The sequence below is a fragment of the Coregonus lavaretus genome (genome assembly GCF_964263955.1).
Source record: "Coregonus lavaretus genome assembly, chromosome: 10".
Lineage (NCBI taxonomy): Eukaryota > Metazoa > Chordata > Actinopteri > Salmoniformes > Salmonidae > Coregonus > Coregonus lavaretus.
In genome coordinates this window covers 57,887,235-57,899,875 of record NC_139997.1, presented here as the reverse complement: position 1 = coordinate 57,899,875, position 12,641 = coordinate 57,887,235, and the positions used below count along the sequence as shown (strand labels likewise).

The window sequence follows — 12,641 nt, the reverse complement described above, 5'->3', positions numbered from 1 at the left end:
TGTGTGGAGTCCGCTGTGTGTCACTAGCATTATGATTCACCATTAGAGGAGGAAATGAGGAACAGCTGAATATCATAACTAAAGACTACCGGTATTCTCACTCTGGGGCTCATCAAACCCTGATTGACAAATGGGAAAACAACAGTCTTAAAAGTGGTATATCAATGTCATTTGTACAGCATGGATGGAGAATGTTTTGGAATATTATGGAGATCTGGGTCTGGAAGCACAGTGAGAACGTTATCTAGCCTATATGTTTGAGCCCACATTCCAAAACGCATCATTCATGATATTGATAACCATCTAGGTCAAAGAGTAGTCCTAGGCAAAGTCTAAGTACTTAGAAGATGTTTGAAAGAATAGTTTCTAAGCATTCCCATCCTGAGTGAGTTGAATAAGAAAACGTTGAGTAGTTAAAGCTTTAAATCTTTATATGAGATTTAAAAAAGTGTCACTTTCAACATTGCTAGTCAATCCCTGTCTTCAACATTACCAGGTACAAAGTGGTGCAAGTCCATACAACTATCATGTGTCTGCTGGCCAACACATTATCAGGTGCTGTATATGAAGAGGTCTAACTGTAAGCTCTTACCAGTGCTGTGCGGGCGAGGAGCTGTTCATTGGTGGTCAGGGCTAATAGGTACTCCTGGAGAATGCCTTCCTCCTGGAAAACAAAGACAATGGTTTGTAGTCCTTCTCAATAAGACCTTGCTCATCCCTCCTCACATGCTTGTGGCACTGTGACTCCCACTCACAGAGCATACATTGAGCAATACATCTCAGGTACAAACACTCATTTACAACCCATACTCTTGACCCTGTCATTCCCGGAGTGAATATGCCATGGCTTTCAAATCATCGATTTCTGCCAAAAGTGCCCATACTACCTACAGTACACATTCACTGGAAAGAGTTATGAAACATTCTAGAGACAAACTCTCCTAGTGACAAGTGAGATTCTCTGACCACTTACCTCAGAGTACTGAGAACAGCTTTCTGTGGTATGTAGAACTTAGCGTAGGAAAATCCTTCAAAATTACTAACAAATAAAATAGAGCTTTCAGCAGCAGAAGCCAATTCTGAGAAAAAAATAACTGTCATGCAGACCTGGGTTCAAATAGTATTTGTTTTCTGTCAGATACTTCAGCTGTGCTTAATTGAGCATGTCTGGCGCAATGGAACTAATGGAATAGTCCCAAGAAGTGCAACTCCAAACCTCGCCCACTTGGCACTCCAGACAGGCTCAACCAAACTCTGGAATTAGACAAAAACTAATCCTATTTGAACACAGGCAGTTCTGGTGTTACTGTTGTTATATAACCGTGGAGAGAGAGAAGAGTTCTAGAACATAGATAAGACTAAATAGAGTCTAAATGGGCTGTGACTTCACATGACTGGCCAAATGGAGCTTTTATGGTGTAGCTAGTAGGAGAGGGAAACACAATCCAGATCCTCATACCTCCATCCCTCAGTCTTGCAAGCTGCTAAATGGCACCCTATTCCCTATTTAGTGCACTACTTTTGACCAGGGTCCATAAGGCTCTGGTCAAAAGTAGTGCACTATATTGGGAATAGGGTGCCATTTGGGACGTCTCCTCACTCTCCCTATCCCAGCCTGCTGTTTATACCAAGGTAACATCCTTGAACTATTTGTACAGCTGACAGTGCATGACAATCCCTGACATGTATACAGCAGGAGATATAGGCTAATATAACTAACGGATCACTTTGATGATGTTGGAAACGCCTTTATACAAGAGTCACTTCCTGTCTGAAGTACATTATGTGTGCGTCCCAAATAGCACCCTATTCACTACATAGTGTACTGCTTTTGAAAAGCAAAAGTAGTACACTATATAGGGAATAGGGTGCTATTTGGGATGCACCCTATGTCTTAGAAAGGAAATAGGGTGCTATTTGGAATGCACCCTATGTCTTAGAAAGGAAATAGGGTGCTATTTGGAATGCACCCTATGTCTTAGAAAGGAAATAGGGTGCTATTTGGAATGCACCCTATGTCTTAGAAAGGAAATAGGGTGCTATTTGGAATGCACCCTATGTCTTAGAAAGGAAATAGGGTGCTATTTGGAATGCATCCTATGTCTTAGAAAGGAAATAGGGTGCTATTTGGAATGCATCCTATGTCTTAGAAAGGAAATAGGGTGCTATTTGGAATGCATCCTATGTCTTAGAAAGGAAATAGGGTGCTATTTGGAATGCATCCTATGTCTTAGAAGTTAACATCTTCCCAGGGTGCTCTCATGCACATAGAACAAACATTTCGGAAGTTGGGAACCCAGACCCAAATCTCCCATTCATGCTGGCCAGCTCCGTCACGAGACACTACATAAAACACTGTTTGGGGAATCAGCAGAAGTGACTGTATATTAACCACTGAGCCTTTGCAGTTCATACAGTATGTCTACTTGTTCTGGATGATAAAGTCCTGAACCAGATAGACCAGACAGGCTACAGTTGACAACTAGCCAGCGGGCTTTATTTGGCACATTAACAGAAATGTTGATTCATGTCTATTGTCCCTGTCAAATTCACCTCAAATATGAAGGAGTGCCTTGGTCCTCCTTGTTTGTTTTCTTGAAAACCTAATAAAGTGAAGTAAAGCAAACCTGACGTGTCAACTTGTCCAACAGCACGCCATGCTCGCTGCCGCATCACTGTCAACATGGAACTGTGAACTACGCTGTATGTCATCACCTTACTGTGAACTGCCCCATTCGTCAACACACTGACAAAGCAGATTCAACGCTCATACTTATTTTTAGGACAAAGGTGATGACGCATCTGTTACACCTTCACGTTTAACTTACTCCTGTAGTCTGGTCTGAGCATAGACATCTGTATAATATATCGTCAAGGTGTGTGTGTCGATCTCGCTCTTTGTGTGCGTGTGTCTCTCTCTGTGTGTGTGTGTAACATAGTAGGACAGAGTTCATGAAGTCCATAGTCATAATGTCTAAACACAGACTAGTGCACGCTACAAGCTACAGTCAGTGTTTCCCTAGGATTTTTTCCAGTAGTGGTGACAAGGGTAGCGGGGGGGGGGGGCTGCTTTGTCTGAGGTGCTGGAGAGCCAACCTGTGCCAGCCATGTTGTGGTTCTGGCAAGGGCAGGCAGCCTGACATCACAGTTCACCAGAGCCAGCATCCCTTCAGCTCTTCCAAAGACATAATGCATCCCAAATGGTACCTTTGGACAAAAGTAGTACACTATATAGGCAATAGTGGGTCATTTGGGACACACAAATAGTGTGCAATATGTGTGACAAGGCCCTGCACACCTCTGGTATGCCCCTCCTCCTCTGTTCATTCTCAGAACACAACACTTCACTGCCCACCAGTTCAAAGATGGAGGGTGAGTCAGCACTAAATAGGCTTCGCAGCAAACAAACACATTTAGGTGTTTGTGAGAGTGTTTGTAAAAAAGTCATTTTCTGGCGGATGATTATACAGAGAAATGGATTATATATATATATATATATACATATACATACACTACCGTTCAAAAGTTTGGGGTCACTTAGAAATGTCCTTGTTTTCGAATAGAAAAGCAATTTTTTTGTCCATTAAAATAAATTGATCAGAAATACAGTGTAGACATTGTTAATGTTGTAAATGGCTATTGTAGCTGGAAGCGGCTGATTTTTAATGTAATATCTACATAGGCGTACAGAGGCCCATTATCAGCAACCATCAGTCCTGTGTTCCAATGGCCCGTTGTGTTTGCTAATCCAAGTTTATCATTTTAAAAGGCTAATTGATCATTAGAAAACCCTTTTGCAATTATGTTAGCACAGCTGAGAAATGTTGTGCTGATTAAAGAAGCAATAAAACTGGCCTTCTTGAGACTAGTTGAGTATCTGGAGAATTAGCAATTGTGGGTTTGATTACAGACTCAAAATGGCCAGAAACAAATAACTTTCTTCTGAAACTCGTCAGTCTATTCTTGTTCTGAGAAATGAAGGCTATTCCATGCGAGAAATTGCCAAGAAACTGAAGATCTCGTACAACGCTGTGTACTACTCCCTTCACAGAACAGCGCAAACTGGCTCTAACCAGAATAGAAAGAGGAGTGGGAGGCCCCGGTGCACAACTGAGCAAGAGGACAAATACATTAGAGTGTCTAGTTTGAGAAACAGAAGCCTCACAGGTCCTCAACTGGCAGCTTCATTAAATACTACCCGCAAAACACCAACGTCAACAGTGAAGAGGCGACTCTGGGATGCTGACCTTCTAGGCAGAGTTGTAAAGAAAAAGCCATATCTCAGACTGCCCATCTTCATCTTTTCTTTTTATTGGCCAGTCTGCTAGCTAGAAGGTCAGCATCCCGGAGTCGCCTCTTCACTGTTGATGTTGAGACTGGTGTTTTGACCCCAAACTTTTGAACGGTAGTGTATATACACACAGTATATCCAACAAGTCTGGTGGTCAAATGTCTGCCCTGCTAGAGCTGCCCCGGTCAACTGGAAGTGCTGTTATTGTGAAGTGGAAACGTTTAGGCGCAACAACGGCTCAGCCGCGAAATGGTAGGTCACACAAGCTCACGAAACCATAAAAATCGTCAGCCCTCGGTTGCGATGTTTGACGAGCAGGTGTGCACATACTTTTGGTCATGTAGTGTATATAGTTAGATAGATATATGGATAAATGGATAGATAGACAGATGGATAGATAGACACTGATTCACCTAAGAGGAACGTGTGTGTGTGAACTGCGTGTCGATCTCAGGCCATCCTATCACTATGGTACCCAGTGTGACTGTGTGTGCACTAGTGAGAACTACTACTGCCCCCTGCTGGTAGAACCACACACAACACTCCCACAGGAAAACAACAACACATCAGCCTTATCTCAGACTCATCAGCCCCCCCCCCCCCCACACACACACGCTCAACAACAACAAAAACAACACATCCACCATAGGTATTAGCCCAGACCAGACAGACAGACACCCAGACAGATTAATTTCCTCTCATCTCCCCTGCAGCCAGCGGTGGAGATCCATCTCTGTGACAAGTCAACAGATCATTAATTTCAGTACTTTCACTGTTGGACTGGCAGCTTGAGGCTCATTCATTCAGTGGGGAGTGGGAACTGGTATAGTCGAGAGCTTTTATAGCCAGTCAGGTTGAATGGGTATCTATCTACCTTTAAATAAGTAGACGTGATATTGTCTCACGCTGGATAGTGTGATGGCTCCGTCTGCACTAGTTCATTTGCGACACACACAAAAAATGTCTCCACCTGTCAGAAGACAATGTAGACGTGACTGGCTCAAGTTAAGGGACTCTAAGCTGGACGCATCGTTTCCTGCTGGACTGCACAACACATGCACTCCTTTAGCCTTTCCTTAATTCAGAATTCAAGACAGATTAAAGAGCACCTATTGAAGGTTTCAGTTGGGCAGCCCTCTCACTCTTCCTCACTCTCTTTTTCTCCTCGCTATCTCTCCTCTGGCTCTTCCCCCCTCTCCCACGTTCTCTCTCTCTTTTCATCCCCTCTCCCTCCCCCTCTCCTTCTTTCTCTCCCCCTCCCAGGCTCCATCCCTCTCTCGCCACCATCAAGCTAGAGAGATAATAAATAGTAGTGTGCCAGCCAGGTGGCAGGTGTCAGGGGCTGTGCTGGGTGACAGATGGCAGACCTGCTGCTCTATGCCTTGGGCCTGGACTGGGCCCAGCAGGTGAACAGGTGGGCTGGATAACACACTTAGGGGTCAGGGCTATGTGACAGTGCTATTTTAACCTTCCTAGGTGGAAACAGGCAGGGTTGTTGACAATACAGATTACCACACGTTATCACACACACATATCAAAGTGCATTAACACATCTCGAGTGCCAGCACTATCCATAGACGGGTAACTGGTTCTGCACATTGACATGTCTGCCTATATCAAAGGATGAGCTCCTTGGGTATTGGTAAACTAAGTATGACACTGTACAACCTTATACTTACTACCCTTCAGTCATAGAATGGTATGTCCTATAATTGGATTACAGCAAGTGTGTCTGCGTGTGTATGCTGTGTGTGTATGCTGTGTGTGTGGTTCTCACCATGGCCCTTGCTTCAGCGATGAAGAAGAGCTCAGTGAGTGCTCTGTGTAGGGGCAGTAGTACAGTGATGCTGGTGGGGTCCTGACTCAGACCACTCTCCATTGTCATGAACAGCTGCCATAGAGGCCTCAGCAGGGTCAGCTCACAGCCCCTACACACACAGAGAGAGAGAAAGAGAGAGATAGAAGCGTTAGAGACTAGCACACCCGGACACACTCAAACACGCACGAGTGTGAACACACACACACAAAGACACTGTTGTTTACTTGTTAAGTGTTTTTTTCAGTCAGATGTGACCCTGCAAGGTGGGTCATGTTAAGCTCCATTAGTTCTTACCATTAGACAACATTAGACATCTGTAGGATAGTGGGTTCAATTCCCGGAATTACCCGTACGTAACATGTACGCACACGTCTGTAAGTCGCTTTGGATAAAAGCGTCTACTAAATCACATATTATTATTATTATTATAACACATTGTGTATTCTATTTAGTCAGGGTGATGATGTCACTACGGCAGATGGGGCCATCGGCATGGAAAATATGCAAATCCTCCAATAGATATGTGACCTCATCTCCATGGCAACTATCAGGACATTAGGTTTCTCTGGAATACTCCAAGTAAAAACTGTTTTCGCTAGCTCTAGGGGCAAACAGACACACTAAGGACATAGACATGTTTGTAATCTTCATATTGAGCCTTCGAAATTGGGTACAAAAGGTCCCCAGAATATCATCCTAGGAAACTATAAAATGGTTTCAGTTGCTAATCAATAGGTTTTACCAAAGTTTTAAGTATAATAGTGTAGCCCAATATTTGTGACAAGTTTGCCTTACGGTTCTATTAGGCAGAGAGCGAGGTTGAGTGTGTTTGGGAGTGTGAATCCAGCTTGTTACTTTAGGTACCTGATTCTAAACTAGACCAGCTAGAGCCTGAAGCCTTGAGCAGGTGACAGAATGAGGTGTGTGTGTACTTACCTGTGTGTGTGTGTGTGTGTGTGTGTGTGTGTGTGTGTGTGTGTGTGTGCACAAGCGTGCGTTCAAGGTGGATGCGAGGGACAGGGACATTGGGAAGAGGCTCACTTCTGTGATTGACACTGCAGGAGGCGGAGCAACAGGTGGATGGCCTTCAGTCTTTGGTTCCCGGTCTGGCGGCAGGCCACGCCCACCTGCCACTCCCAGATGTCAGCCAATGGGAGGTGGCTGAGCACTTGGTCGTCAGCCAACATTTGTTTCAGGATCTCAAAACCTGTTTGAGGAAGAGACAGAGAGAGAAAGAGAGAGCGAGTCAGAAGAGGTGTGAGAAAAATACTTCACACGTTTTGAGGGTTGGTTGACTAGTACACGTCTACACGGCTGGTTGCTTTTCTATTGAGTGAATAATAGTTTCCCAAGACAGCTGCGTTCCTATGATAGAGAATTGATGTGAAGTGAATATGTTCCCTGAGATTTAGACTTCGAACATTAAAGGATAGTTTCTATTTCCCTCTATGATCAGACCCAGTAGCTCTTCTTCTTGTGTGTGTGTGTGTGTGTTCAGTCAGCTGCATTAGACTCCCATTATAAAAGCTTAACCACATGTGACAGGTCCTCAGCTGATGCCAGCCCTGGCCCACGTCGTTCATCAGTCTCACTCTCCCAATGCCGCTGCAGTGTGTGTGTGTATGTGAGTGTGCGCGTGTGTGTACATGCATGTGTGTGTACGTGAATGTGTGTGTGTAGACTGACCTGTCTGGAAGCGGCCCCTGTGTCCCCCGGTGACAGTGAATTTGTATCCCCACTCTGTGTTGCTCATGTCTGAGATGAACCTGTAGTGCAGAGTATCCCCTGTGGAGAAAACACACAGCACACTCAGACACGTGGTCAAACTATGTAGATTAAAACCACATTGTGGAAACATCTTCAATACCAACCCCGAAGCAATTCACTTACTTGGGTGGCATACTTACTCCGAGTCCCCTCTCCCAGACCCCTCTCTCCCAGCCCCCTTTCTCTCTCCATGCCCTTGTCCCTGTCCCAGCCCCCTCTCTCCCAGCCCCCTCTCTCCATACCCCTGCCCCCTCTCTTCCTGCCCCTGTCCCTCTCCCAGACCGTTCCTCTCCCAGCCGCCTCTCTCCATGCCCCTGTCCCCTCTCTCCCAGACCGTCCCTCTCCCAGCCCCCTCTCTCCATGCCCCTGTCCCCGCTCTTCCTGCCCCTGTCCCTCTCCCAGCACCCTCTCTCCCTGCCCCCTCACCAGGGATCTCGAAGTCAGTCCATTTCTGTGGGGAGCCGCTGAAGTTGTGCAGGTCCTGGAGGAAGTCAGAGCTGCTGCCCATGATAAGCTCATCACAGCCCTCCTCAGTGTAACAGCGGGAGTCAAACTTCACGGATAGGTAGATGGCCCCCGGGATGTGCACCTTGTCCTAGAGAGAGAGAGAGAGAGAGAGAGAGAGAGAGACAGAGAGAGACAGAGAGAGAGAGAGAGACAGAGAGAGACAGAGAGAGAGAGACAGAGAGAGAGAGAGAGAGACAGAGAGAGAGAGAGAGACAGAGAGAGAGAGAGAGAGAGAGAGGAAGCTTTACAACATCATTGTTCGGCTGTAGAACAGTCAGTCCAATGCAAGCTTCCTCCAGTAGGTCACACAGGAAGGCCACAGTACATATCTGGCGTGGTATTATCTTAATATCAAAAGAATGAAAAACACTGCCACATGCTTATATTTGAAGTTATGTATCATTTTCTTGCAAATGATCATTAATACTGATAGATATCCTTTTAGTTGCCTATATTGGGAACCTTGTAGACTTCCTAGTGTGCCTGTAGACCGTTAGATGTGGTAAGACCTCTCAGTGGGGAATTAGATATATGTGGTACCCACCTCAAAGTTGGTGTTGTTGTCGTAGGGGTGTTTGGACTCCCTGACTTGCACGGCCATGCCAGGCTCCTCCATGAACTGACACGCTGTCAGAGACAAACTACCCAGCATGCTCTGGCTGCAGCCAACCAGCACTTTCTGTAGAATCTGGTGACCAGAGGAATGAGTTAACCCACATCAACATGTAGACACCCCACACACTTCCATACCACTCACTCACACACACACAAATGTGTGCACCCCCTCTCACCCGTTTCCAGAGTGGAAGCTCAATAACTCCCTGTGTGAAACATCACACACACACCACTACCACACACTTACCCTCTCCCAGAGTGGTCTCTCCTCCAGCTGCATCAGCATGTCCAGGATGTAGGCCATGTGTGATGCTCCGCTCAGCTCCAGAGCCTCCTCACTCAGTGGCGCCCCCTGGGGCCAGTCAGCCAGCAGCGACGCCAGCACGTGACGGGCATACAGGGTGGCGATGGCTTGGTTCACCTGAACATAATGATGTCATCATATCATTTAGCAGACCATTTTATCCAAAGCCACTTACAGTACAGTGACTGCGTACATCTTGAGTAGGTACAGATTAAAACAAGTCCTGGCCTAAAAAAGCATGTTCAATGGCTTAATATGTGTCCGGGAAACAAGCCCGTTTAGTATACGTGATCCTTGCGGGAATCGAACCCATAACACTGGCATTGCTAGCTAGTGCCATGCTCTTCTAGTACCAACTGAGCGACAGACAGAACCTCCACCTCCACCTACCTTGACTAGGTACTGTCTGACAGAGCGGTTGCTGCGTGCGTCCAGCTCCTTGTGCAGCAGGGCGGAGGACTTGGTGCGGCGCTGCTTGGCGTAACTCAGCTGGAGGTCAGTCTCTGTGTTGGTGATCAGCTTCTGAGTCACCACCGTGGTCTCCTCTGTCGCCTTCTCACAGTGACTGGGCTTGGACTGGGGGAGGAAGGGTGGGAGTGGGTTGTTCATCAGCTGACACCAATTCTTCAAACTATGTCAAACTGTAAATGCAATGCAGTGCTCACCACACAGGGCACAACGATCATGTCAGTGTCCACAGCCTTGGTGCTCCTCTCCTCAGAGCGAGGTCTCTTGGAGGGCTGCCACTTCTGAGCCAGCGTCCTAATCGCCTCGTCCGTCTTTATCACGTCTCCGTCAAACCTGCGGGTCGTCAACCAAGTCAGGCATGAATACCACCATGCAATGTCATAGCAGAACATTGTCTGTGATGGATGAAAGCTACACAAGTCAGGTATGAAAATGACATGGTGCAATGGTATTCGAAACACATTATGAAGGATGTACTATTTTGATTTATTTTTCTGTGAAGTGTGTTGTGACTGTTAAATGCACTTTCAATAAATTGTGATTTGATTTGTATGAAGGAATGTATGACAGGAGTGTGATCTAATTCTTACCTCTTCTGCACCTCCAGAAAGAAGGAGTCCGTTCTCTTCATCTGCAGCTCGTACATGGCCCGCAGGATGTGCAGGGGCGCGTTTAAGGCATCATGGGTAATCTGAAACAGACACAATTCAAAGAGATTGTTACAATTCAGAGAGAGAGAGAGAGAGAGAGAGAGATCGTTCCATTCTCGTCCAAGTCGTTTAGAGCTATTGGAGCAGTGGTTAACACATTTTCCTACGGGGGCTGGAAACCCGGGATCGACCCCGGAGATCCAAGGGGTTGTCGCCCTTCGATACATTAGTTTCAGAAGTGGGATTTTTTAAAAACGGTATAATGAGGATGTGGGCATCCCTGCTGACCTGGAAGCAAATCTTGGTCTCTTCGTCGAGCCCCTCCAGTGGGTCAGGCCGGTTGGGGTCGGGGTCGTCGGCACAACAACTAGAGTGGTCCGAGTCATGCTCCTTGTCTTGTTCCTTCTCCTCCTTCTCCCCGTCCTGGCCCTGGGCCATGCTGTGGATCTCCCTCTTGGAGGAGTAGAGCATTATGGAGAGGATCTCCAGGTCTCGGAGCAGCCACAGCTTACTGAAGCCTGTCCCCTTACTGCACTTCCTCACCAGGAGCTGGGTCAGACCGGACTGTTGGATGGCCTCCTGGGCCTCAGTAACACCGTGCTTCTACAGGGAAGGAACACGACAGGAAATGTTAGACAAAGTCTTCAACTCACAGTCCAACCACAGTCCTACCATAGTGCATGATATGAAGTACATATAAAACGGGAATAAATGAAAAAGATATTCAGCCACTAGAAGACGGAAATGGACATTCAATAAAAAGTCTACCAGGAAAAATCTACAGGAAAAACACATAAATAATAACATAATGTCATATTGAAAAGAGAGAGAAAAGGACATTCTGTAGTAGTTGAGTGATGATAACCAAAAGGTGGCTTCGTTTCCGAGGTACCTTGAGTGTGTTGTAGAGGCCCTTGAGGGCCAGTGAGACGACCCAGGAGGCCTCCACAGCGTCGGGGGTGCTGCTGTCCTGACTGCTCTGCAGCAGGTGGCTGATGATGGAGGTGAAGTTACTGAGGTAGTGGGTTAGCTGGGCCTGGGGGGGTCCCTGACCCTGACCTACACCCTGGACCTGGGACCCTGGGCTGTGGAAGCCTGTAGCACTGGAGTCCTGCAGCTGGATCAGCTGGTAGTCCTTCACTGTAAGGACAGGAGAGGGGCAGCATACAGATTCAGAACATCTTTATTGCCCCATTGCTGGGCAATTTTGTTGCATTAGTATAAAAACATCAAACATACACGCAAATGTGTGAGGGTTTAACACAGCTCTACTATGAGCACCATGAGCAAAATGTATGAAAATAACTTTGCGACAGTCCGTCCTCTAACCCGTCTTTCTCTTGCGGGTCTTGACATCCACCACAGCCGCATGGTTCTTCTCAGTGAAGTGCTTGAGTAGGATCATATGGTGCTGCTCGTTGGCATTGTCTATGAACACTGACTGGGTGCCCATACACAGCACCTAGGATAGCAGAAAGAGACAAGGGGTCAGACAGAGGGCAGGACAGAAGGTCTACAAGCCAGTTGAATGGTGGACTACTGGAGGAGACAGCAGCAGGACGAGGACTCCAGCACCATCATCAAGTTTGCTGATGACACAACCGTGGTAGGCCTGATCACTGACTTCGATGAGACAGCCTATAGGGAGGAGGTCAGAGACCTAGCAGTGTGGTGCCAGGACAACAACCTCTCCCTCAATGTCAGCAAGACAATCGCGCTGATTGTGGACTACAGGAAACGGAGGTCCGAGCACGCCCCCATTCATATCGACGGGGCTGTCGTGGAGCAGGTCGAGAGCTTCAAGTTCCTCGGCATCCACATCACTAAGGATCTATAGTATCATGGTCCAAACACACCAACACAGTCGTGAGGATGCCTCTTCTCCCTCAGGAGGATGAAAATATTTGGCATGGGCCCTCAGATCCATAAAAAGTTATACAGTTGCACCATTGAGAGCATCTTGACTGGCTGCATAACCGATTGGTATGACAACTGCTTGGCATCCGACCACAAGGCATTACAGAGGGTATTGCGTACGGCCCAGTACATCACTGGGGCCGAGCTCCCTGCCATCCAGGACCTCAAGAAGAACGCCCTAAAAACTAGCAAAGACTCCATTCACCCAAGTCATAGACTGTTCTCTCTGCCACCGCACGGCAAGCAGTACCGATGCACTAAGTCTGGAACCAACAGGACCCTGAACAGCTTCTACCCCCAAGC

At 46.8% G+C, this 12,641-nt stretch overlaps 1 protein-coding gene across 1 annotated transcript in view; it reads right to left on the bottom strand.

The window, feature by feature from the left end:
• The window catches only part of zzef1 (zinc finger, ZZ-type with EF hand domain 1), a 56,730-nt gene that overhangs the window by 8,688 nt on the left and 35,401 nt on the right, over positions 1 to 12,641 (bottom strand). Inside the window, exons 43-55 of the mRNA XM_084169812.1 lie at positions 11,751 to 11,883; positions 11,314 to 11,561; positions 10,710 to 11,024; positions 10,362 to 10,462; positions 9,969 to 10,104; positions 9,694 to 9,879; positions 9,247 to 9,420; positions 8,929 to 9,072; positions 8,304 to 8,472; positions 7,797 to 7,895; positions 7,152 to 7,317; positions 6,069 to 6,219; positions 593 to 664 (exon numbers count right to left, since the gene is read on the bottom strand). Coding sequence (XP_084025938.1) covers positions 593 to 664; positions 6,069 to 6,219; positions 7,152 to 7,317; positions 7,797 to 7,895; positions 8,304 to 8,472; positions 8,929 to 9,072; positions 9,247 to 9,420; positions 9,694 to 9,879; positions 9,969 to 10,104; positions 10,362 to 10,462; positions 10,710 to 11,024; positions 11,314 to 11,561; positions 11,751 to 11,883 — 2,094 coding nt within the window. The remainder of the gene's footprint in view (positions 1 to 592; positions 665 to 6,068; positions 6,220 to 7,151; positions 7,318 to 7,796; positions 7,896 to 8,303; positions 8,473 to 8,928; positions 9,073 to 9,246; positions 9,421 to 9,693; positions 9,880 to 9,968; positions 10,105 to 10,361; positions 10,463 to 10,709; positions 11,025 to 11,313; positions 11,562 to 11,750; positions 11,884 to 12,641) is intronic.